Source organism: Gekko japonicus, unplaced genomic scaffold (genome assembly GCF_001447785.1).
Source record: "Gekko japonicus isolate JY-2015 unplaced genomic scaffold, Gekko_japonicus_V1.1 scaffold421, whole genome shotgun sequence".
NCBI lineage: Eukaryota > Metazoa > Chordata > Lepidosauria > Squamata > Gekkonidae > Gekko > Gekko japonicus.
This window is the reverse complement of record NW_015164195.1, coordinates 995991-1022163: the sequence shown is the minus strand read 5'-3', so window position 1 is coordinate 1022163 and position 26173 is coordinate 995991. Positions and strand designations below refer to the sequence as shown.

Sequence of the window (26173 nt, the reverse complement as noted above, 5' to 3'; positions counted from 1 at the left end):
GAACTTCCACATATAGGCTTATATAGGGATATGAGCCTATGTGGCAGTTCTGCAAGCATGAAGGTCTCAGGCTGGGAAGGGTTTCAAAAGTTTAAACCAGTATGTTGGACTGAGTCCAGAAATGATCAGGCAACCAGTACAGAAAATCTCAAACCAGGCTCAATGGGCAAAGCTGTCAGCTCCAGTCAACAGACCAGTTACAGCTTCTGAATTGCTGTGAAGGGCAGTCCCAGGTAGATGTGTTACAACAGTGTAGCCTTTAAGTTAAAAGGTAAAGGTTCCCTTGCTCGAAAGCCAGTCAAGTCCGACTCTAGGGTTGCAGTGCTCATCTCCGTTTCAAAGCCGAAGAGCCAGCGCTGTCCAAAGACGTTTCCGTGGTCATGTGGCCGGCATGACTACACAACCAAGGCACACAGAACGCTGTTACCTTCCCACCGAAGTGGTACCTATTTATCTGCTTGCAATTTCTTGCTTTTGAACTGCTAGGTTGGCAGGAGCTGGAACTAGAGACGGGAGCTCACTCCGTCATGCGGTCTCGAACTGCTGAACTACTGACCTTCCACAGCCTGCAGAGTTCAGCATCTTAACCACTAGAGCCACCGCAGCTCCAGCCTTTAAGTTACTGTAGTATAAATTTGCTAGACTGAGTCCAGAAGGGACCAAGCATAACTGACAAGCATTTTTGGTCATCATATCACATTTCTGTAATAGCGGGACTGGATCCTATAAGACTCCTACAATGCAATCCTAGGCCTTTACTTCACTTCAAGCTGATTGGTTTCAATGGGTTTAGAGAGGAGTAACTCTGCACACGTGCACAAAATTGCACAGCTAATCCAGAGTTCATACCTTTCTTCAACAGATTTCCCCCATTACACAAGAATGTCCTGGATTTATCTTTATTTAAATAGGTTTGATGCAAAACAAGCATAGCAATGACCAGTGCCACTCACACCCTGGGTCAGCAACTGAATACACCTACTCATTCTTTTCCTACAACTGTCTTTCCACTTGAAATGAGCAGAGCCCAGACATGGCTGTGCGTTCATGAAAGCATGAGAGGGAAGGGAAACATAATGCAGTCTGACTGCAAATTACCCTTCTCTACGAATACGCTCTGAAGCCACTGTGTAGGTACTGGCACAGGGGGCAAAACTAGGCTGCTACCTGTTTCTGGTTTCTCCAGAAAGTCTCCCCCTTTCAAAACACACACACAAAAACCCAAATAAAATCCCATCTACTCCGAGAAAGAGAGATTTCCTTAAGACTCCTGTTGGAAGAGATGCCTGCGCGGCCAAGCCTCCATTCCTTCCTCGCCGCGCATCTGGGGCATTTCGCCGGGGGACTGAGTGGAAGAGGCGGCGCCTCAGCTCAGGGCTGTTCCCGAGAGCCCTTTCATCGGGCGCGCCTTCTCAGCTGTTCAGGCGGCGGGAAGAGGCGATTTGAGGCGTGTGTGGCTGCGCGCGTCGCGTGCTAGAGAGAGCGCCCGCGGTCAGGCGGAGGAGCGCCCAGACGCGACGCCGTCCAAGCGATTAGGCGGGACGGGCTCGAGGCTCGGCTTCCCCCCTCGCCTCTGGTGGCGGGGATCTTTCCGCGGGGCACTTTCCCCTTTCTTCTGATTCGGGCCGAAGTGCGCCTTTTCTTCCCTTTGTCACTCCCCACCCTCCGCCCATGTCTTGGCTGCCTCGCTGTGATCTGCGTGGATGGAAGGAGGGAGGAAAGGGGGAGAAAGAGGAGGGAGAAGGCGGGGAAGCTGCCGCTCGGGCGCGGTGGCGGGAAGGCGGTTCTGGGCTGCGTCTGCCTCTAGCAACCCCCTGAGCCCGTCGGGGGGAGCATGAAGCACCATGGTGTGGTGCGACCGTGGGGTCCAGATGCTGCTGACCATGGTGGGTGCCTTCGCCGCCTTCAGCCTCATGACCATCGCCATCGGCACCGACTACTGGCTCTACTCGAACGCCAACATTTGCAACGGAACCAACATTACCATCCCGGACGACACCTCGCAAAGCCAGCCCAAGAAGGTGAAGGGGGACCTCACCCACTCCGGGCTCTGGAGGATCTGCTGTATTGAAGGTAACCAGGCGGGAAGGGCGAGAGTGGCCGGGGGGCGTGGGGTGGGGTGGGGGTGGAGGGCTCTGTGTGTGTGTGCGTGCGCAGGAGCCCGCGCGCAGCGGAGAAGCTGACGGCGGGGAAGAAAGGGAACAAAGAACGAAAAAAGATTCGGGAAAAGTGTTCAACTTCGTCGGCTGGAGTGGTTGGGAAGGACTAACGGAAGGGGAGATTAGGGCCGGCGGGCGGGCGCTTTTCTCTTTTCCCTGGCGAGGCTTTGTGGAAGTGGCTCCCCGCTCTACACAGAAAAAGACCCTCCCCCTCCAGATGCAGCAGCCTAGTTGGTACCTCTGAGCTGATGCTGTCTGGGAGGGAGGATGTTGTTGCCGTGGCAACCGTGTATCTGATTGCTATGGGAACCGGACATAGGGAGGTGATGCTTAGCCCTGGGTGTCTGCTTCTCTCCAGCGCTGCACAGTCCTTACCCTTTTCCCTGGGCGCCTTGGCATGTTGCTCTGACAGGCAGAAAGAAGAAGTTGGAGATGGTGCTGATGTTGTTTTATTCCCTGTTAACACAGTTTGTTATTCCTAAAGGTTTAAATCTTAATGACAGAATATGTAAGTAATAAACACAGAATATATAAGTAAGTAATAAATGTTGATTAGTGTACATTTACAAGTTTGGTTGCACTTTGAGGAGCAAGACCTGTCAGGAGACAGTTTGGAGAAGGAAATAACAATGTTGAAGGGCTATAGCAGAACAAATCCCATAAGCCCCAGATGAGGGAAAGTGTACCCGCTAGCCAGATGCCTAGTCTAAATGCCTGTCTTGGAAAGAAGTCCATCATGAGAAATGCACCCCGCACACTGATTGCATGCAATGGGTTCCTTAGCTGAAAGTTGCCATGCTTCAGCAGCCCCAGTTCCAGCTTCACTGGTTAATATTCCTTCTATGTTAGGAGAGTTAATACTGACTCTGTGATGGCAGACAAGAGATAAGCTTAGAAGGGAAGCTGTTCGCTTCTTACTTCACTTTAGCTTCTGGAGTGGAAGAGGGGTTATTCTTTCCATATTAATGTCCTTGGCATATCAGCTTCAGCACACCTAAGTCAGTCATTGCAACTTAGCACGCACAAAGTTTACAAACTAGGTTTTCCAGGTTATTTTGAATGACAGGTGGCTCAGAAGCACAAACAAACCCAGAGGCCATCATTCCTGTTAAAAAGTGGTTATAATGATCTAGAACAAGCTTGTACCATTTTTTATTTTCTATAACGATTTAGGGATACAGGCTGTCCTTATGAATTTGTAATCAGAAATAAACCCCACTGATTTTATTGGGACTTACACTCAAGTAAGTGTACCTATGGACTGTTTTCTTAGAATGCAGTTCTTAGCACACTTCCCTGGGAGTAATTGACTAGGCAAGAGAAATTATCATTTTGATTATATAGATGTAAAAACTGTTGGATCCAATTGGTCAGCTGTGTTAGTCTGGAGCAGCAGAACAAAGTTTGAGTCCAGAGGCACCTTTCAGACCAACAAAGGTTTATTCAAGGTATGAGCTTTCGTGTGCGTGCATGCTTTTTACAAATACTGTTGATCAAAACTGTTGATTATCCTGGGATGCTACATACATGTTTTGATTTAAAGTAGATGGGCATGTTGCAGTCTTGCTCACCTCATCAATTAGCTCAGTTTTTCCGAGTTTTCTCAAAGAGTATGGTTTTTGAGCTTATGGTTACATGAAAAAGCTCAGAAAGGCTAACTCATCCCTAGTTCTTCAAGCTAGTCCCCACTTCCCAAAACTTACCCTGGTAAAGAGTGGCAGCGGCAAAGTGGACTGTTGTGGATGGCATAATCGGGGGCAAAAGCCTAATTTTAAAGGTCTAAAAATGTCTGCATATTCTCTGTTGCCACTGGGAGCCAGGGGAAAGAAGAAGAAAAAGAGTCCGTCTTAAGGAGTTTCAAAGTGACTTTCAATCACATTCCCTTCCCCTTCTCACAACAGACAACCTGTGGGGCTGAGAGAGTTTTGAGAGAATGGAGACCAGTGTTCCCTCTAAGCTGAGTTAGCGTGAGCTAGCTCACAATTTTTTTAGCCTCCAGCTCATACATTTTTGCCTTAGCTCGTGAAGGGTGGCTCCAGAGCAAACGAATTTATGCAGTAGCCTAATCGCTCGCTCATAACTTTAATGCTGGTAGCTCACAAAGTAGAATTTTTGCTCACAAGACTCTATGGCTTAGAGGGAGCATTGACTGTGACTGGCCCAAGGTCACCCAGCAGGCTTCTGTGGAGGACTGGGGAATCAAACATGTTTCTCCAAATTACAGTCCACTGGTCTTAACCACTGTACCATGCTAGTGGTGTAGCATCAGATGTTCCATTACTCAGGCTCCCTAATACCAACTGGCATTCCACTGGAACAGCCAGGCCTTAAAGATTAGGCCTTTGCCTCGGCTGAAGTGCTGCATGCCAGCTTTCCCCCTTCTGCCTCCCAATTCTCAATCAGCAAATATTCTTCCTGGTCACTGGTCCCCTTACCTTTTCTCAGAATTTACTTTGGTGGGAGATAAAGGCCATACCTTTAAATGCTGAATGCTGCTGCAAAATGTTCATTGCAATCAGTGGAGACAAGAATTGGACGCTGTATTCTTCAGGGCTCTCTGGTAGCTTTGGATAATCCACAGAAACATCTAGGCCTCAAAATGGGTCCTTTGCCACCTCCATTTTAGCTGTCCTTGTTATCAGCCCCTCTCGGCCTGGAAAATCTGGGGAAGGGGGGCACTAATGGCAAAGAGTATGGACTGGTGGTAGGGAGTGCTAGTGCTTGGGATGAGCCATTGCAAACGGAACCTAAAAGTTAGGGCTTGACTCATTGTTGCCTATGTTGGGTGTTTTTTGTTTACCATGCTTCCTTCTGCATCTTAGTATTATAATGAGTTGAAATGATAACTGAGATAACTTTGTAATTAAAAAAAGGGAATGGGTATTGGTCTGTGTTTGCATAGCGTCGAACTTAGAAACATCCATTCATCTCCAGTTAACTGGCGATGGGGGAAAAACCTTTTCTTCTTGGGACGCTGGAGAACTGTTGCCTGTTAGTCCTAACAGTACAGGACTAGGAGGACCAGTGGTCTGACATTCTGACTTGCTGAACTTATCAGGATCTCAGTATTTTCCTGTAGTTGGAGATAATTTAAAATATATATATTTAAATTATCTCCAACTACAGGAAAATACTGAGATCCTGAACTATATATATATACACATATATAGTTCAGAGTTGGAGCACAAGGGTTGTGTACATAAGGTTGTAGGTTTAATCCCCAGCACCAAATAAAACAATATAATCTTGTAGTCTGGAAAGACCTCCCTCTACCAAAGTCCTTAGAGCGCTACTGGCAATCTACACAGAAAATACTGAGTTGGATGGGCCCAAAGCCTGACTTGACAGAAATTACTGGAATTTTTCAGGATGCATTGCAAGAGCAGTTTCCTCATCTCTGGTATAAAACTCTGCTTCCTGATAGAAATGCAATTTGTTCTTACCAAATAAAGAACTTCTGAAGACAGACCTTTTCAATGAAGCAGAATAGTCTTTTATTGAATAAACTTCTTGCAAGAGTAAGAGTACAGCTCAAAAGAACTGAACACACCTTTGATTCAGTTAATCAGCCTAGATATACTACCACCGAAGAGGTATGGAAAATAAGAAACACCCTATTTTGGCCACCATTGGCTGGTAACCAAAATGTATATTCTCCAATCACGACCGCTTAACTACACCCCGTGGCATAACGCCCATATTTGTTCTTCTGCTTTTTCTTGAAGCCCACTCCCTCAAAACCCCCATAGCCCACCTACTCAATGTTTATTTATTTCTGCCTATACTCCAAATAAGGTAATCTTCTTCACTGTTTCTCCTGACATTTCTTCATGGAACATCACAAGCCCATTCCTCAGCAATTGTGGTTACTACTTGTAGACACTTTTTCCTGTCAATAGGGTCTCAAAACCACAGAACGTTCTATTCCTATCCTTGTCTTCTTTCGAAATGCTTCTTTGTCCAAGGCAACTTCTCCTTTATGCTAGGTTAGCTAAAACTAAAGAAAAATACAATATTAGGTGAGATTACACACAATGAATTCCTTTACGCTAACTATCTACCTTTAAGATTTACTGGCACAACAGGCAAAAGTATTGTCAATAGTTCCACCGAATAACCAGGTACTTTCCAGGTTGTTATTGATTTCTGGTGTAGTGGCCCTACTCTTTTTGTAACTTCTGCTTTTCCTCAGCCAGTTTCAATCTTGTAGGCGGCCTACCTTTGGATTCGTCTGATTTCAGTTCCCTTATCCAGTAGGTTGTTTTTCTTAGCATTTTAATCCCAATAAGCAATCTTTATTCAGCATCAAGTGATAGATTTTTATTTCAATAGAGCAAGATTGTTTCTTTAAGCTTTTCTTGTCAAAAATCCCTTTTGCTCATTTCTCACATTCCAATAATTTAAAATGTAAAATTGAGAGATGTGTAGTATTTTATTTGTTTGAAACATTTTTGTGCTGCCTTTCTACTGAACCTAGGGTCCATAAGGTGGAGAATTAAAAAAATGAAAACAGTTAAAACACACCAACTAGAAGTGAGGGAACACCAAATAAACAGTGAGGGAACACCAAACAAAACAGAAAAGTCTACACCTGCTGTTGGAAAACAATAATAGAGAGGGACAAATTAACCTCCATGGGGAGGGAATTCCATAATTTTGGCACCATGACTGAGAAGACCCTTTCTTGGGTTGTCTAGCCTCAAATAGCAAGGGCAATCAAAGCAGAGTTTCTGAAGATGACTACAGTAGTCAGTTAGGTTTGTGTGGGAGTGGGCAGTCACTAGCTATATAGGGCTTTAAAAGTTAATATGAGCACCTTGAATTGGGCCTGGAAGCAAGTTGGAAGCCAATGTAGGTGGAGCAAAACCGGACGGATGTGGACCCTGCAACCCACGCCAGTCAGGTTACGTCTTTTCCTAAGCAGCCTTTAGATCTACTGTGCACTAAACCAGAATTGACAGAATTGAATTAGCTGGAGCCATTCCATAGCAGATCACAGAGGTTCCAGATCTCAACTGCAGATTACAAGGTCCATAGAGAATCAGGCACAGACTAAAGCTTTGCATGACTTGGAAGAACTTCCAGGAAAGTCCTATGTTGAACTGAGAGAGTCTAAATAGATGCAACCTGTATGTTATATCAAAAATGTATAAAACAGGGGTGAGTGGAAGCAGTTTCCTATGAAAACATGGTACATTGCAAGAGGCTATGATCTTTATCTGAATATTTATCTCTCCCATCAATCTCAGCTCCTTTTATTGAGGTGTGGTTAACTTTTAGTCTTGGACACCAGCTGAGAGAAAAACCATTGCAGCAAGGGATTTCAGGCAGAAAACACAAGTAGCTTCATAGCAGGTTTGCAGGGATCCCCTGGGACCAGAGGCAATGTATATGTGGAGCTCCCCCACACCAGAGTCAATCTCCCACTTCTTTTCTTGCAAGTTGTGTGCTAAACCCAGAGCTTCCCTGCTATTTCCTGTTCTGGCATTTACCCGTGTGTGTTAAGTGTCATCAAGTCACTTCCAACTTATGGCAACCCTATGAATTAATGATCTCCAAAACATTAACAGCCTTGCTCAGATCTTGTAAACTGAGGGCTGTGGCTTCCTTGATAGTCAATCCATCCCATGTTGGATCTTCTTCTTTTCCTGCTGCCTTCCACTTTTCCTAGCATTATTGTCTTTTCCAGTGGCTCTTGTTGTCTTATAATGTGACCAAAGTACAGTGGCCTCAATTCGGTCATTTTAGCTTCTAGGAAGTGTTCAGGCTTAATTTGATCTAGAACTGACTTATTTGGTGTGTTTTTATTTGATCTAGAACCCACTTATCAATGTTTTTGTAAGACTCTCCTCCCACACCACATTTCAAATTAAACAGCTTTGTTACTGTTAGCTTTCTTCACTGTCGAACTTTCACATCCATACACAGTAATGGGGAAATAATTTTGTATGAATTATCTTGATCTTGGTCACCAACGATGCATTCTTATACTTAAGAAACTTTTCTAGCTCGTTCTTGGCTGCCCTTCCCAGTCTCAATCTCCTTGTGATTTCTTGGGTGCAGTCTCCCTTTTGGTTGATGATGGAGCCAAGGAAGAGAAAATCTTTAACGTTTATCCTTGCTGGTCAGCAGACTACTGTCTTTTAAACGTTCTTTCATAGATAGAGCACAGAAGCTGTTGGTAAATACATTTCAGCAGCCCTGAGTATTCACATTGAAGCATTGTCTTCTCTAGGATAGTTCTCCATTTTAGTCTTATTTTTTATATACAAAATATTTTAAGCATATGTTGCTCTGTACATATTCATTTGTATTTTTAAAAATATCTTAACTGGGGCCCCGTTCACACGAGGCGTTTTGGGCCGGGAGTGGGCCAGATCGGAGACGGAGCAAACGGGCGCGATCCCACGCCAACATCTGGCTGGCGTTGCGCTCCCGTCTCCGATCCAGCCCTTCCCCTGATGCGGCGCGTCAAAAGTGAACCACCTACCGAGGTGGTTCATCCGGATGACACGCCGCAAGCCGGGCTGTTGGATCGCCGGCGCGTCTTTGCGCCGGCGCATCCCCGGCTCCTAGCTGAACTGCGCATGCTCCGACATGCGCAGTTGGTTGGCTCCCTGTCAGGGCCGTGTTTTCTCCCCGGCGTCAGATCGTGCCGGGGAGAAAAGGCGCCGTGGCCAGGGGATCCGTGAGATCCCGCCGCGGCGTCTCAACGTTGGCGGCTTTTCCTCTGCCGTGTGGCAGGGGCCACAATCTTTTAGGCTTTGTGGGCATTTTCCTTGAATAGACTGAATTGAGGCAATAGTAGAAACTTAAAAAATAAAGGAACACTTAAGTGGGAGGAAAATTTCCTTAACACTTAATATCTATCTCTTCTATGCAAGATATCACTCTGCTACTACTTTTTAACTCATCATTTGACAGTTTTTCAGTGGTGACCTTTTTTCTAAAGCAGTGGCCTTCATCCTTTGAGTAACAGAACCCCACATTCTGACTCTGGAGACCCCAGAGAGCTGTTTCTTGTCCTTCTCCTCCTCTCCACTACCACCACCATTTTGGAAGTACCTGTAGCTAGGGAACTTGCATATAAAGCAATGCAGAGCATTCTTTTTTGTTACAAGTAGGTTCAGAGACCCTCCCTCACAAAAGCTCTCTCCCAATTCTGCCCCTACTAGTCAGGCCTCCAATATTCTACACACCTCCTTGAGGTATACAGCCCACTCTCATCAACGAAACCGGGAGGTGCTTTGTGCCCCCAGCATGGGTGAGTTGCATGGGACTTGGGGTGGTGGTGCTAGGACAGGTGGGGTGAGAGAGAAAAGGCAAAGGAGAGCTTTTGTTCTCTGGACATGCCTGTGCTCACTGGTTCTTTGTTACAATACTCTGCCGAGTGATTGGCATGTTCCTGACTCTCTGGGTCTGCTGCTGACAGCCCTGGCCTAGACCGTGGTAAGGTCATCTCTGGATCCTCCTCTTCTTATCACATGACTGCAGTATAACATGACTTCCTGTCATTTGTTCGCAGCTTGGTAGGACCCATGCAGCTGCCTGAGTGTTAAACTTGGGTCCTGGTCCTGGTTTAGACAAATATTGGTCTAAAATGCTGATAGTTAGATACAGAGTCTTCCTCCTCCAGAAAAACAGAAGGAAATGTAAAACAAACTGGGGCTTGGAGAATAAAATGCCATAGTTGGCCCAATTCAGGCTTCAAGAGGTCTACACTAACCCTTCTGAGTTTGGAACTTGGCATTCACTAGTCCTGTGCACATGACATAATTGTTGACTGGGCCAGCATGCATAGCAGGGGTGGGGGCAAGTGTGCTGACCCTGTCTCCACTCTTAATTATGGAGACTGTATATATGCGTAGAGCTTATGTGCATTCACATTTGGTTGAGCATGTATAGAGGAGGATGGGGTAGGGGAAACATGCTCAGTCACATGTGAGTGGCTAAGGTAATGTGCTTCCTCATGCTCCCTCATTACTTGCATTTTCCTCTCCATAAATACGTTGTTTGTACAGTTCTTCTACCCTGTTCTTCAAAGACATCTTCAGGTTGTTTCATATAGAACATCTGGACTAGGTTTAGGGGCTCTGAGACTGCTAGGCAGGCAGCCCTGGGTTATAATCGTGGTCTGAAGTAACCGGGTGTGTGTGTCACAATAAGACTTAATTGAGATTTGCACCTGGTAGAAGCAGGATGGATTTGTGGATGGGTTATACATTTGAGAGGTTTTCTTCCTCCTATTTCTTGAGAGGGATATACTCTTGTAGCACAATTTTAATCTAGTTTGTTCCATTTGATATCAGTGGGACTTATTCCTAAGCAGATCACCCAAAGATACATTGAAAAGATACTTTTAAAATCTGTTGAACTGGAAATTCCTCAAACTGCATGCTAAATTAGCACTGACTTGACTAGCAGCAAAGGAACACAAGTTCATTTCAGGTTAGATGACATGTTGCATTTAAGTAGTTGTTAATAAAATATTGGTTTGAAAGCTCTTGTATAAAATACTAGCATTGCAGAGAGAGATTACATAACTTCATGGAATTGTCACTAGTTTATTTAATGAACATCATTGTTGCTTTCGTTTGGAAATTAAAATGGTATAATGAATAATGGTCCCAGACTGCTTGGTCAGGTTGAATTGCTTAACAGTAAAATGGAGTCACTCCAGTTAGTGCTTATAAAGCTCAAGATACAGCTGATCCTTGATGCTGGCATTCTACTTCATTACCTTGTTATTATTGGTCTCTTGATGTTACAACAGTATATGATAATGGTCCCGTTCACACGCGGCGATTTGGTCCGGGAGCGGGACAGTTCGGGGCCGGATCAAACCGGCGCGATCACACCACAACATCTGGGAAGCGTCTTGCTTCCGTGGCCGAACTGTCCCATTCCCAGGAAACGCCGCTGCAAACTGAACCACCTACCTAGGTGGTTTAAAGGGAAGCGGCGCGGCAACCGGGGCGTTTGATCGCCGGCGCTTCCTTGCGCCAGCTCAACCCCAGCCCGGATCCGAACTGCGCATGCCCGGACATGCGCAGTTCGGCCGGCTCCCGTTCGGGCCGTGTTTTCTCCCCGGCGTTTGAAAAGCCGCACCTTAAGAGGCTTTTCCCCTGCCGTGTGGCAGGGGCCAATGTTGACTTTGCTTAAATTAAGCCAGTCTGCTCACTTGGTAGATAAGTGGCCTTCTGTATACATTGTTTATAGTTCCATGGAAGAAGTGTAACAAATAAATGCTTTCTAGAGTACAGAGTAGGCCACTTTTATGCCTATAGTTGCTTTTTATTTCGCTTCAGAGATGGCAATGAGAGGTATAGGGACCATCATGTATGTAAACAATTTTAACATAATTTAGCATTGTTGCTACAAAGGCAACAATTTAAAATCAGAATAGAACTGCATATTGCACTTTTCTGAAGTAAACTTATTGCTTCCAGTTCCAGTTCCAAAGTAAACTCCCAACAGTGTGAAATATGTTCTAGATCCAACTTCATATGTCATCATACAGTCTTGCACTTGCCAGTTTTAAGCCAGATTTTGGAGCACTCCACCTCAGGGTGGGGTATACAAATTCCTGGGTATTTATTGTGCTCCAGTCTTTGGCATACTTGCATGGGAATTCCCTCACACTAAATTAGCCCACTCTGGCTCCATCTTATCAGATCTCGGAAGCTAAGCTGGGTTGGCCCTAGTGAGTATTTGGACAGGAAATGATCACGGAAGTCTAGGGTTGCAACGCAAAGCCAGGCAATGGCAAACAACCTCTGAATGTCTCTTGCCTTGAAAACCCTAAGGGATCGGCATAAGGTGGCTGCAACTTGATAACGCTTTCCACCACCATGACCAAATCAGCTCTGCTGTTCTGTGTAGGGCATGTGTAAGGTTGTTGCTATGTGCTTCCATACTTGAGTCATGCTATAAAATCTGCAGTTGTTTTGAAGAGAGATTAGAAATTGCAAATCCACAGTTTTGGTGTTATTTTAAAATTGTGTATCTAGGGACCGGATAAGATGTGAACTTAAGAACAGTACAACTGAACTCCATTTACAAAGGGTTTTTTATTCCTACTAAGCAGTTCATCCTACCTTTTTTCCGCCTTCATATTTTAAGCAGTTGAAAAGTAGCTTATATACAAACTATGCTCCCAGCCTGGAAAAAATGTATCAGAATTAAAATAATCACCTGCAGGCAATACCTGCTATATAATGTCTTGCACTGAATGCAATGAAATTATTCACCCCTTACCTTACATAGCAGATATGGATAGGATGATGAGACCCAGAGGCATGAGCAAATGATCATCATAACCTGTCTTTTTAGACTTGAGGAGTGGCCCTGCCAGCTTCACATATATTTCCATTTATCCTCAGAGTAAAAGAATTCCCCCCGATGGATGGGTGCACTCTAGATCCAGTTGCAGAGTAGAATAATACAACCCCGTTGCTGGGTGTGCTCTGCACATGTGTGTTTAAGTCTTAGCTGGTTGAGTCCACATTTGTTATACCCTCCCAGCTGCCATGGGGAGCCCCTGTCAAAAGTCTGGGAGTGTCTGTCTTTCCATCTGTTCCCCAAGTACTGACTGTGTGTTTCAGCCCTCGGTAGGGGGCTCTAAATGTTTTGGGCATGCTTTTGGGGTTTCCGATGGACTTGGGGCCACTGTTTCCAGGCCACCCTCCAAGAGGTCATTCTCCTGGGGCATACAGCAATGCTATCCAAAAGGGCTAGGGGCAGGGCCCCAGAAGCAGTCATTCACTTGCCTCCTTGAGGAGAAGACTGCTGTGCATGGCCAACCTTTCTCAGGGCTACCATGCCTACTTACATCATTGCACCCTTTTGGGTTTGGGTCTCAGGTGGTCTCTGGGCTTGGAGCCAACACATTGTTGCACCCTGTCAGGTTTGGGTCTCAGGACTTCAAGCCACCACATCTACATATGTTGTTACACCCTTCCGGGTTTGGGTCTCAGCTGGTTTCAGGGCTTTGAGCTACCATGTCTACATACATTGTTGCATGCTTTTGGGTTAGGGTCTAAGGTGGACTCAGGGCTTCGAGCCACCATGTCTGCCTAAGTCATTGTATGTGTTTGGGTCTAAGGTGAATTCAGGGCTGTGAAAGCAGCTGTGCCTCCCATCTTCTCCAATTGTGGGGCCCTGTTTCCAGGCCACCATTTGGAAACATTTCCACACCCTGTCTGTGTGTCCTTCGAAACCTGCCTTTGGAGACTTGGGCGGGGACTGCCAGCTCAATCTATGTGTTTACATTCCTTTGCAAAGTACAAGAATACACCCAGGTGATGATGTGGTATGCTCTGGACCTGTGTGTTTCAGCCCGGGAGGGGGGCTGTGAGAGTTGTGGGCTGAAGAGTTCTCTTCCTTGTAGTGTCTGGCTGGGGTGTCTGCCAAGTTGCCATGGGGTTATTTTGGGGAGCTGCAGCTGTCTTTTCCAGAGAGAGCACTGGGGTGGGAGAGCTTTTTTGGGGGGGTCTGTAACTGGGACTCCCGATATGTAATCCACCCCCAATTTGGAGCAATTGTAGAGGAGCAGGTGGCAGGGTGAAGTTCCCTGTGCATTTGGTGTGTGAAGCTTTCAGGGGATCCATTCTATACACTTTTGAACATGTGCCTGACATATCCCCCCAAAGCACTTTCCTGGCTTGACCTTAGTCCTGCTGGGTTTGCCATGCCACGGTGGCACTGGTTCCGCTGAGCATATTGAACCTGCTCTGTTGGTCTTGCAAAAATGCCCCACACCCCACCTTCAGTTTCTACTGCAGAGATCCCCTGGGACTTTGATTCTATTCAGCAGGGCTTCTATTGCCCTTGCTCTTTTGTTCCTCCATTGGAGGAATGGAGGATGGGGGCACCTTCTGGGGGGGCACTAGTCAGACACTGTAAATCCAATCTGCACATGTTGGAGGGCATGTAGAAGAGAGTCAATTGTAGGTCTGCTGTGAATTTGGTGTCTCTAGCTTGCACAGATTCTGTTCTATACACTCCTGAACCTGCCCCTGTCATTTCTTCAGAAAGCACATTCCTGGGAGCACCTTCTTTGGGGGGGCCATAACTCAGACCCTGTAAATCCACTCCTCATCAAACTTGGAGGTCAGGTATAGAGAGTCATCCAGAGATCCCCTGTGAGTTTGGTGTCTCTAACATGCCAGGGCATTCTACTGCATCATGAACTTCTCTAACCAGTTCAGTTCAGTTTGTATGAAGCCTGTGTAGTTCATGACTTGGGCATGCGCTCGGTATATACCGAGCGAAATAAATACAAAAAAACCCCCCTTATTGGTGCTTTTTGGGTATTTATTCAGCCAAATACAAATCAGCGTATGAAGCCTGTGTAGTTCGTGACTTGGGCGTGCGCTCGGTATATACCGAGCGAGATAAATACAAAAAAAACCCCTTCTTGGTGCTTTTCGGGTATTTATTCAGCCAAATACAAATCAGAGATCTGTATTCAGCTACCAAAGTAGCTGCCCCCCCCAAAAAGCTGATATTATTGGGCTTTTATTTGGACTTGGCTACTCCCCAGCAAAGAGAAGGTATTTAAACAGCTGGACTGGGAGAAGGAGCTGGGAGAGAGCTGCTGGCGAGGTGAGTGTTAGTTTTGCTTTTCCTAAACTGCTAGAGAGCATTAACTGAGATTGCTGTATGAGAGAACAGTGTCTGAGGGGGGGTGACTGCTTGGAGCTTGCTGGTGGGAGGTTTCTCATTGCTTCTGTGTGTTTTTTGTCTGGTTTGTTGCTGAGAGAGGAGGACCTGTTTGCCTGGGATTGCTTGCTGGCCCCACCCTTTGCTGTTGCTGTGGCTTTTGAGAGATGGTGGCTGTGAGCCTTTGAATAGCAAAGCTCCTCCTCACCAGAGGTGCGAACCTTTGGGTGAGAGCTAAAGGGCTCTTGCCCTGTGGACTGGGCCTGGGGACCCCATAAGTAGTTAAGAAAATTTTACATTGTTGTGCTTGTTCCTCCTTTTGGCTCAGGTAGCCATTTGGTCAGTTCTCTAAGTTTCAGGGTACATCAATGCACCAAGGTATTAGGTGAAAGCATCCACTTGGGAAGTGATAATGAATGCCCAAAGACCATTTCCATTCACCTGTGGGGAGTATGCCATGTTTATAGGACTCTTAGACGAGTTAATAGGACTCTTAGATGAGAAGTTTCGGAGTTTAGAGGAAAGGATTATTACTCTCATTTTCCTGGTTTGTGCCCATCCCTAATCAGGACAACTGCATTTTGTCATCACAATATGTCATTCTGTCACAGCAGGGTGAGTTAGTACAGCTACACACAGGACTGCCCTTATCGCAGATGGGTCATTATTCAGCAGAGAAGTGAAGTAAGATAGGGTGTGGTCTGGATTAGAAGAAAAAGAGTGAAATGGCCTGTTTGCCTTAGGGTATTACAATGACCACACATCTGTACATCTGGTACTATGCAATCAGAATGAAATTAATGCTGCTATGTCAACATAATGGAACAGTTGGACCCTAATTGCTTCACATAGGCCCCGTTCATACGAGCCCATTTGGGCCGGGAGCGGGACGGAACTGGGGTGGAGCAAACAGGCGTGATCTCACCTCAACATCTGGCGAGCGTGCCGTCGCCGGCTCTGATCCGGCCCAACCGCCCATACTGCGCCGCAAAATACAACCACCTCTCTAGGTAGTTGCATCCATTGCCGCGGCTCAGGACGGGCTGTGGGATCGGCGGCGCGTCCTTGCGCCGCCGCTTCCCGGCCCCCGGCCGTACTGCGCATGCCCGAGCATGCGCAGTTCGGCAGCCTCCCCCCTCCCCTCGGACTTTTCCTCCCCGGCATCTGATCGTGCCGGGGAGTGATGCGCCGCGGCTAGGGGATCCGTGGGATCCCGCCGCGGCGTCGCAAGTTTGGAGCGGCTCTGCGTAGCCGCGTTTCAGCCGGCCCGTATGCCCGGGGCCATAGTATACCATATTGATAATGCTACCACACAGTCTCCTTAGTTCATTGCTTGCCTTTGTAATCAGAATGCAAGATACCAAACTTGCAGATTCAGGGTGATATGTCAGCCACATGAATTTTGTTGTTGTATGTGTAAGGTTTAGTTAATTTGCAACTGAATTATGGCAACCCCCAGCCAAGGGGCTTCCAAGGAAAGTGAGAAGCAGAGGTGGTTTGCAATGCCTTCCTCTTCAGAGTCTTCCTTGGCGGTCTCCCTTCCAAATACTGATCCTGCTTGGCTTCCAAGATCTGGCTATGCCATGCTACCTTCCCTCCCATGAAATTTGTTACACACTAGTAATTGTGCATTAATGATTCTCCATTATTTTTGTTTTTAGTAATTGCCAGTTGCAATTTGCCATTTAAGTGATCGCTTAAGTTACAGTGTTCCTTGACTGGATCATCCTTGACCAGATGACCTGCAAATATTGATACTGGCTAAGCACCCATGCAAATATATAAGTGCAGATTATTTACATCATGACTGCATTGCCATTTATGTTTGTTTATATTCAGGAAAGTAATATTAATTTACACAGAACTGGTGAAATTTCTGAAGTTTAGGATTCCTAGTAGTAATATCAGAACAATTGTGAAATGCAACCTTTAAATATAAAGTTTTATTAACCATCTAAGAGTCCTGGACAGTTGTAGCAACCGTGGTTTGCCTGTGAAACTTGATGTGATCCTATAGGTCCATGATTAGGATCTTATGCAGATTTTTAAAAAGAAGAGAGACCACATTTAGACTGTGGTCATGGCACCAGAGAAGAAGTGAGTCCTTCTCCCATGCTGTTTTTCCAATTTCAGTCAACTTGTTGAGCTACTGTTTGCCACACTGAGGAAAGCATACTGGAATCTTGTTGGTACCTATAGTGCAAATAGCTCAAGAGAAAAGGAAGTGGGGGGAAGGGTTAAGCTCTTCAACAGCTTTGGATGCCTCTTCAGCAGCTTTGTCTCTCTTTTTAAAAAAGAGATACCCTGATCATGGATCTCCTCAGAAGAGTCTAATGTGTCCCTGAGACAGGTATATCTTTGACCTTGTGGTCTGGTACTTCTTAGGTACTTATGAATAATTATGCTATGAGATATATAAGGAGATAGCTGGCAGAACATTCTGCATTCACAAATAGAATCATAGAGTTAGAAGGGGTCATACAGGCCATCGAAGGTCCTCACTATCACCAGCTACCTTTTTCTTAACACTAGTTTATGAAAATAACCTGGAAGAGTCATTGGTCAGTAAGGACAGGAGCACTGTGGCATTTTACCTTTAAAACACACTTGGTGTACATGAACTTGGTAGAATGACCCAGGGTCTGGGCACTTCAGAGGACTATGTGGCCCTGAGGAAGGACTATTCTGATTGCTGGGATAAGTTTAAATGAAAAATGATTCATTTAATAAAGAACAAAATAGGTTTCTGGCTATTTTGAACTGTTGCTGAAGAAAGGAACTTATAAATATAACTGGCAAAGCTTGGCATCACAAACAGTCTCTCAAACTCCAAATTCCACTATGACAGGCTTAGACACTCAGTCTAATATCTCTCTCTCTCTCAGATATATATATATATATATATATCCACACAGGCTAAAGTCTTTGTCTTATTCACACAGAAACTCCCATAGTCACACAGACTATGCTCTCTCTTCAAACTTCACACACAGAATCTCCTCATTGATACCTCTCCTCCCACATTCTCAGTCATCAGTCAATCACATCACACTTGTCTCCCTCTATATCATTCTCCTTACATTACTGCAGTCAAACTAAACATTTAAAGAAACACACACACCAAAAATGGAATCATTACAAGCACCCTCAAGGGCTCCAATACTCTGAGCTGTATTAGAGAAACTTGACTTTAAAAAAAATAAAAAAATAAAACCACCCTAAGTTTTTCTGAGTTCTTTTAAAAAAGCTTGGAATAACTGAGTTAACTATGAGGTGAGCTGGAAAAAGCTTGTCCATCACTATCAAAAAAGAAACACCTGGTCCTACTTCATGTTTGAATTTCTGTAGTTCCATAAAAGTACAAACCACTTAATGTTTATCTTGTTATTATAGGTGCATTTCTATTATATCTTTTGTACAGATGGGCAGCAGGTGCGCTTGCCTTAGCACAGCTAGTAAAATACCCACAGCTCGTAGGTCTAGTGCTTTTCAAACTGTGTTTTACTGAATCTTGGGTTTCCCTTGAGCATATGAGAATTCCTGCAACAAGAGTAGTATACAGCAAGAAGGGAACTTGGTTGTTGTTTATCGGTCTCTGTAATGTACCTGTGGGAGACTATTGGGCACAAATATAGACTCCGAAATGCACTCCCATTTTGAGCATTGACCTCCTCACAATCTTGTATAAATGAGAGTATGTTCAGTGTTAGGGAAGTTTTAAAAATCCTAATATAGCTCCTCCTTTTACTGAGTTCAATCTGGGAGAGAAAAAGATTCATTCAAGACTTTAGGCTACCAGAGCATGCAGTTTCAATAAGATGATCATCCTGATGCAAAGAAGAAAAAAATCAAGCTGGCATACTAAACAAGATTCAAAATTCTTCTTTTACAGGATAAAACAGACAAAAGGTCAGGATCTAGAATTCCAGAAGGAACTCCATTAATTCTGTTCTTAAACATAATTCACTTTTATCCTCCTTTCAGAGTACATCCTGCATTCCTTCTAGAGAGCAAAAGAAAACATGCCCTCTACACATATTTCATGGGAGTTAGGCATGGAACAGACCCTTGACTGAGATAAGGTTGCTTGGTGATCAGCAGGTCAAAGAACAGATTTTTGAGCAAGGATGGGGAGGAAGGAAGAAGCATCCTAAAATATTGCAGTTCTACCTTAGGCTCAAGGTCAAAAGTTATTGTAAGAATCTTAAAACTTTGCTTAACTCTGAATAGTGTAATAAAGTACTTTAACATTCTCCCCTTTGAGCCTAAGGTTGGCTAATAAAAATCATAGATCACAAAATGCATCTTCTTGCTAAGGGCCTTCATATACATCTGATTTTTGGGGTGGCTGGGGCGTTGAGTAATAATGTTGGTGTAGAAAGAAACAACAGGTTAGCACATATCTCCTGAGTCTCTGACAGTCATTTGTATTTGATTTCAGAATGTTGTGTTTGGGTATATAGTCTTTGACTTGCCACTTCTGATCTCTGGAGGCAGGAACCTGCATAGTCCATGGAGGATTCTGGGAATATTGAGCTCCTTGTCCCCCTCCCCCAGAACAAGGTCCAGTTTGAAGGGCCAGGAATCCCTCTGGATCAGGTTTTCGCCTTGGGTGTTGGTCTTCTGGTTTTGTGCCAGGTGCCTTTCAGCTGTGTTGGTGTGTTGGTGATGAACAGGACCTGCTATGGTGCCTTCTCAGCTGGGCTCCAGGGCTGTATACCTTCACCCAGATGTAGTCTCGTGTGTGGGATGCGTGGATCCACTCAGCTGTGTTGGTGATGAACAGGACCTGGTATGGTGCCTTCTCAGCTGGGCTCCAAGGCTGTATACCTTCACCCAGATGTAGTCTCTAGGGCAGATGTCATAGCATGTGATGTCTGTGGGAACAGTCTGAGACTGTAAAACCTGATCATGCAATGCTTTCAATACTGCACTTAGTGTCAACGCATATTTAGTCATATCAGTTGAAAATTCTGAGATACTCTGTCTGTGGGATGATTCATTCTTTGTAGGCAAAGGCCTCCCAAACAGGATTTCAAAGGGTGTCAGTTGATGTAAACCATCTATATGATGGCAATTCAATGAAATCAAGTTGCAATTGTTGAAATGGAACATAAACCCATGGATGTGCATTAAGAGGTTGGGGGGCCTGGTGCATGTTTTTGACTATGATTTTAACATTTGACTAGCTATCTCCCCCTCTGTGGGCAGACTGCACATCCATCAGGCAACAGATAAAAGAGAGCATGGTTGGAAAAGGACTGTAGGGTCGTGTCAACAAAGGGCCTCAAGTCTTTTTCCCAGGTGGGGTCTTGCTACTGCAGTTCAAACAGATATGCTTGAGGATCAAGGGAAGGTGGTGTGACAGATGAAAGCAGGAGCAGAGGTGGGGGACAATGGAGTATTACAGGCAGACCCATGAGATTGCTCAATCAGTATTCCCTATTGTAAGAACACTTTGATGACCAGGGTGATCCCCTCAATCTATTTTTTTTAAATAAATGTTATTGGGCACATTTTGGGGGATTCACATTGGGCCAAATTTGTGATTTTAACAGGGTCTGCTACTTGCAAGCTTCCAGCATCATGAGGTTTGGAAGCCCACAGGGATACAGGCAAGGTATTCAGAAGATCCTTTGCAGGTTCCAATGAAGCCTCTGCTTCTTTTGTGGTCAGCATAAAAACAATCCCTGAGTGAAATCAGATGGTGGCAGGACCACAATCAGTTGCACCAAATTTACACAACCAATCCCGACCTAACAAATTAACAGGGGAGGTGGGGGAATCAAAACACGGCTTGTTATCTCAGGTGGCCCTAAAGAAACAGAAACTGGTAATGACAGAACATGGGGATGACTGAACTCTCTATACCTGAAGCCAGTAGTGTCAGATGAAATAGGAAATGACATCTCCTGCTGACTAATCATAGTGTAAGAGGCACCTGTGCCCACTAGGCAAGGAAAAGAATGAGAATGATAGGTCAGTCATCAGACCTATGCTGTATACAAGCTCTGGGAAAGCAGGTGCTATGGGTTACACTCCTGCATCCAGCTGGTTGGGCTGGCACTAGTGGCGGTTCTGGTCTCTTGGTCTCTTCCTACAATCTCACACAAAATGATCCAAAAGCCCATTGTTGGGAAATTGTTGGGGTACATCCTGTTGCTATAGTGGATGTTGTTGGGGCCCATTATTTCTCTGTGTGCTTCTCTTTGCTTTGTATTCCTGAATTTGCAAAGCCATGAGTTTAATGGAAAGGTACACTTTCCTGTGTTTCTCCTCGCATTGGTCCTCCCAGAACTGAGTGGCTGCTTGTGAAATTATACTCAGGGGCGATTCAGGATAACGCAGCTAAGACATTTTAATTTTCTTTCTCTGTTCAGGGAGAAGTTGCCTAAGAAGTAGCGATACCATTTGGGGTTCCTGGTCACTGTCATCAGGATCAGTTTTGCAATATTGGTGCACTAAAGCACACAGGACTCTCCTCCTCTTTCTTTTTAGCTTCATGGATCTTTCCACAGTTTACTCACTTAACAAAAGTTTTCTCAAGTGCCCTTATCATTGTTTCCTGTAATCTGGTTGCATCCCTCAGCATCCCTTCATCTACTGGTTCAGTGGGCTTTGAGGTATCTGGGGCCCAAACTATGCCGTCCTTATTTTCCTCTGTATCTCTTGCATATTTCATAATTTGGGTAAAATCACTAGATTCAACACATCCTTTTACTAGCTTTTCTAAATCGGCTGCGAGTGGATTCCAAAGGATAATAAGGTATTTTATTTCTCTAATGAATTTGTCACTATTTTCTCTAAGATTAGGCATAGATTGATGGAATATATACCACTCTGAATTAGACCAAGGAATATGAACATAAAGAGAGTTTGCCATGGGATCTGTCATGTTTGGTAGGTGCAAATGGAGAATAAACCTGCACCCGAAACCTTAGACATTTCAAAATTTGTTTTATTGACTACCTATGCTTTGGTTGGGTCATGTGGTCCTTTAAGCACTGCCTTGTTATGTCTGGGGTCATACTCCAATACTTCAAAATGTTTTAAACACAGAAGGAAGGCACTTTGCAAAGTCTTAATGATACCATCCTTCTGTATCTCACCCCACCCCCTTTCTTCCTGCTCTTCCTGCAGTGGCTTCACAAGAGATTTGGCAGATCCAGCTGGAGGAACATCCCTCTCTGCTGGATCAGAGGGAATTGTTTTCTGTGCCCAGCAAGGAAAACCATGTCTTCCAGCTCTACAGCAGAGGGGGGACTTGTGAGGCTGGGGTATAGTCTAGTATTAGAATAGGAAGGAGGGGTTTTTTTGTTTTTCTTTTGCATGCACTGGTGGAAAGGAAATTGTATTGGGCAAGGTAAAAGGCTTCCACTAGTCAAAACAGAATCCCTCCTTATTTTCCTTTTCTCATGTACAATATCCCACCAAGAACCAGCCCAGAGCTCTTTTTTCACAAAACACTACTTAACTTCATATAAATGCACACATGTATTCTCTCACTCTCTCTCTCTGTCTGTCTGTCTGTCTGTCTGTCTGTCTGTCTCTGTCTCTGTCTCTCTCTCTCTCTCTCAGGACTTTGCCGGTGCAAATGCAGTTTCGAATGCCCTCATCTGAATCTTTAACCTCTGGGATAGAGATCCCCTTTAGAGGTGGGCAGCCTACTTGATCCAGTAGACTGCCAGATGCCCCAATTTGCATTGCACAGTTTCAGGATGGATTTACTTAGCAAACTGCCATTTTGTGTGCTCCACTCACGTCGTTAACCTAGGGAGAAGAGTCTCTCTTTCAAGGCGGGCAAGTGCTCTCCTGGCAACCTACCTGTGTTACAAGGGCCGTTAGCATACAGGGCTAAATTACATGGTATGTGGAAGATCTATGATGGGATCTTGCTGGCTCTGAAATTGCTTGGAGCAGCAGTTGTTTAACTCTTTCCCCATGTGCTGCTCTCCCGAATGGCTAGCAGGATTAGGCAATTCGGGGAAATACCATGGGAAAAGCAAGGTTTAACCACCCCTTATCCCATGCCATTTCTCTAATTGCATCCATTTCCAGTTGTCTTCCTGCCTGGGTCAGGGAGGCAAAGCTTCTAAGGAGCTCTTCAAAAATTCCAAAGATACAAAGAGAGAGGAAGGGTGAAACAAGCTAGCAGTAGCAGAGGGTGAGAATCCGATGTCGCAGGTCCCTGTCTACTCCATCTCTGCCAATAACAGTCTGAGGGCCAAGCAAACATGCTCCATGCCTCAGCCAAGCATGAAGCACAGAAATATGTTGGTGGGAAATGTCATTGGCATCCCTGCCATAACCTCTTCCTCTCAGGGCTGGGAGCCCCTGGCTGTACTCACATAGCACAAGATTTAGGAGGCAAACGGCTATGAGGGCTCTGGGAACCAGGCAGCTTCAGGTGACCACCTCCTCCTGTCAAAGAGAGATGCAGGTCTGCTGGATGTCACAAAAATGGACAGAGGGTATGAATGAGGGTCAGGAAATCATGGAACTGCATGCAGTAAACTCTCTTCTTGAGGCTTATTCACATTCACATGCATTTTGTAGTAGAAGGAAACACAGGAGCTGAATCTAGGTAATACTGTTACCTTTTACAAGTAGCCAGCTATACAGGCTGCTCATGTGTGGAAGAATGAGATCATGGGTGTGGTCCTGGCTTTTTCCCATAGGAGAGATTTGCAGAGGTATCTTGCCTCATGAGGAGAGAGAGCAAAGGCACACAAAGAAAGGGGGAGTCAGAGAGAAGTTGCCAGCTTAGACAAAGAGAGGCATCACACATATGCACAGTCTGGTTCTAGTGAAAAGGGATATATAGCACCCTCCCCCCTCCAGTGTCCAGGGTTTTTGAGTTGCCTTTACTCCAACAGAGGAAAGGTCCCATGCACAACCGCACACATGGAGAAACCAACATTTCCCCCTCTTCAGCAATTTAGATGCCAGGAAGCAGGTTCAGTTTTTAGGCACCAGTGACTATTAGACATCTGGGTTTTTCCATCTCCATTTTTGTGATGTGAAAATACTGTCCAATTTTTAATGTGGTGCCAGAGGTCTTTTTAAAACCAGCATTTTGTTCTCATTAACTCACACACCAGTTTGCTCATATTTTTATTGTATTGTTTAATAGCAATTAATCATTTGAGTCTTGGCAACAGGTGCCAAGAAGGGATAAAAGGAAGTAACAGAATAAACATGATAAGCAAAATATTTATGTTGTGTCTGAGAATTAGCATTTTGTGTCTGGAACATTGCTCTGAAACTAGATAAAATGCTATGGTGGGAAGGGAAGATGCTTCTGTTATTCTGCTGTTTTCTGTATAAACAAAGATGAGTTAGAAATGCATAGCTAAGTCCTGTGAAAAATACAGCTGCTAAGTATTGAGGCAGTGGTTACAAACATTTGCAGATTTTTTCAGCACCTGGCACCTGACCCACTGCACCTGGTCCACTGATGTTTTTTAAAATATCTTTAGTGATGCTGAGCCTTAGAATTCTGCAGGACCTGCAAGATGGAGCTCTTCCACCAGGCCTTCAATTAGGAGCCGCCCACATTACCATCAACAACCACTATTAATACCTGTGGTGGAGGCTGGCTGTAGTGAGTTTGAGCCAATACGCTTAGGAGCCTGTAACCATCTGAGCCTACATGACATGTTATGCCATCTTGTGTATTAATCACTGACTGCACTTTACTTGAATATTGTTGATTGCTTAAATGTTTTAAATGTTTTAATAGTGTTTTAATGTATAAGAACCTGGCACACTGTGCCAGGCAATGTGAGCCGCCCTGAGTCCGCTTGCGGGGAGGGTGGTTTATAAATATAATAAATAAATAAGAATGGTGTTTATTATCCCTATGCATTCTCCTATACCCCCCGCCATGTTACATCAACACATTATTGGATATTATACTGCTGTTGAGCTATAGCATTATTTACAATATAGGAAAATCCATATAGGTCCATATAAGAAAATCCAGCTACAGGTGGTGATCACTATAGTGCCACAGTGGTGCCATGTCTAATGAATTGTGGATCTCCACTAAATTGTGTAGCAGCATATCTCAAGTTCTAGTTCACATCTGGTTGGAATGGAACTCAGGGGGATGGGTTGTGGCACTAATTAGCTAAGTCAGACCAGTCCCCCATGATGTCTTGTTGCTTTGGGGTAGTTAATATAATATATATCGACATCTGCAATGGATGTTTGGACACTTGAAAGACACTCTTCAGTTTGGAATAGCCCTGGCTCCTGGAATAAGAGCCTCTCAATGAGCTCTACAAAACCTCTTCTTCCAATAGCTTTCTCCTTGCTGCACACATTACATAGGAGGACTGGGATGTTACTGTATTTCTATAACTGAAACTGACGCAAGTGAAATATGGTTCATGTGGTGGAACAGTCCTTCACTGGCCTGCAGGCCCTGTTCCATCCTGCCCTCCTGGAGTTTCCCAAGTCCAGAGGGGCCTCTCTCTCTCTGTTCACCTGCCGCTTGACCTTTGTAGGAATTGCCCACTGGGAGAGTCAGGACTTCCAGCTTCCATTCGTCATTCTGAGGCCTTGCTTCTACATCTCCCACTACCCAGAGTCTGGTTACCATGGGGACAGCTTGCTGCCTTGTGCACCACTAGGGAGTAGCCACTTGCCAACTGTGTGCTCTCCCCTTCCTCTTGGCAGTCCTTTTAAAATAGTATTTCCAAGACAGTGGAGGTCTATGCAGCACAGAGAACCACTACCAGGATCAAACGTTACAAAGTATTTATTAAACAGAACATACGTTTTGCACAGCACCAGCATATTTTAGCACAGCACTAGATTGAGCAATTCAAAAGAAAAGGGTTAAACACAATTCCTCTGTCCTCCCTCTATACATGCCCTATGAGATGTTAGCTATAAGGCAGGCTCCTTAGCTTAGAAAGTTACAGATCTTTACAGGAGTTTCATTACCTTCAAGCCTCCTTCCAATGTGCACATGGCAATGGCCACCTCCTTCATGCCTTAGTTAAAAGTTCTGTCTGCCTTAATGGAATCAGCACAAAAGAGACCCTCCCTCCTTGCTCCCAGGAGTTTTATTACCTCTTCCACCCACTAACCAGGACAGGTTGGATCAAAAAAGCTTTTCCTAAAGTCTCCAGGAGCTTCTTCCTGGAGTCCTTCTAGTCTTAATGCCTCCAAATCTCTGTTCCCTGCTTGGAGGGGGGGGAGACTGGACCATCCTATTATCCTTAACTGGACCTATTAACATTTCTTAAGAGGTAGCTGAGGTGAGGCTGGAAAACCATTGAACTGACTTCCCCCTTCCTGCCTGTTCTCTGCCCAGAGAGAAAAATTTGTACAGACTCCTG

At 44.9% G+C, this 26173-nt stretch overlaps 1 protein-coding gene across 1 annotated transcript in view; it reads left to right on the top strand.

The window, feature by feature from the left end:
• The first annotated feature begins 1844 nt into the window (after positions 1-1844).
• The window catches only part of CACNG4 (calcium channel, voltage-dependent, gamma subunit 4), a 112890-nt gene continuing 88561 nt past the window's right edge, over positions 1845-26173 (top strand). Inside the window, exon 1 of the mRNA XM_015408314.1 lies at positions 1845-2073. Within this exon, the coding sequence (XP_015263800.1) occupies positions 1845-2073 (229 nt within the window). The remainder of the gene's footprint in view (positions 2074-26173) is intronic.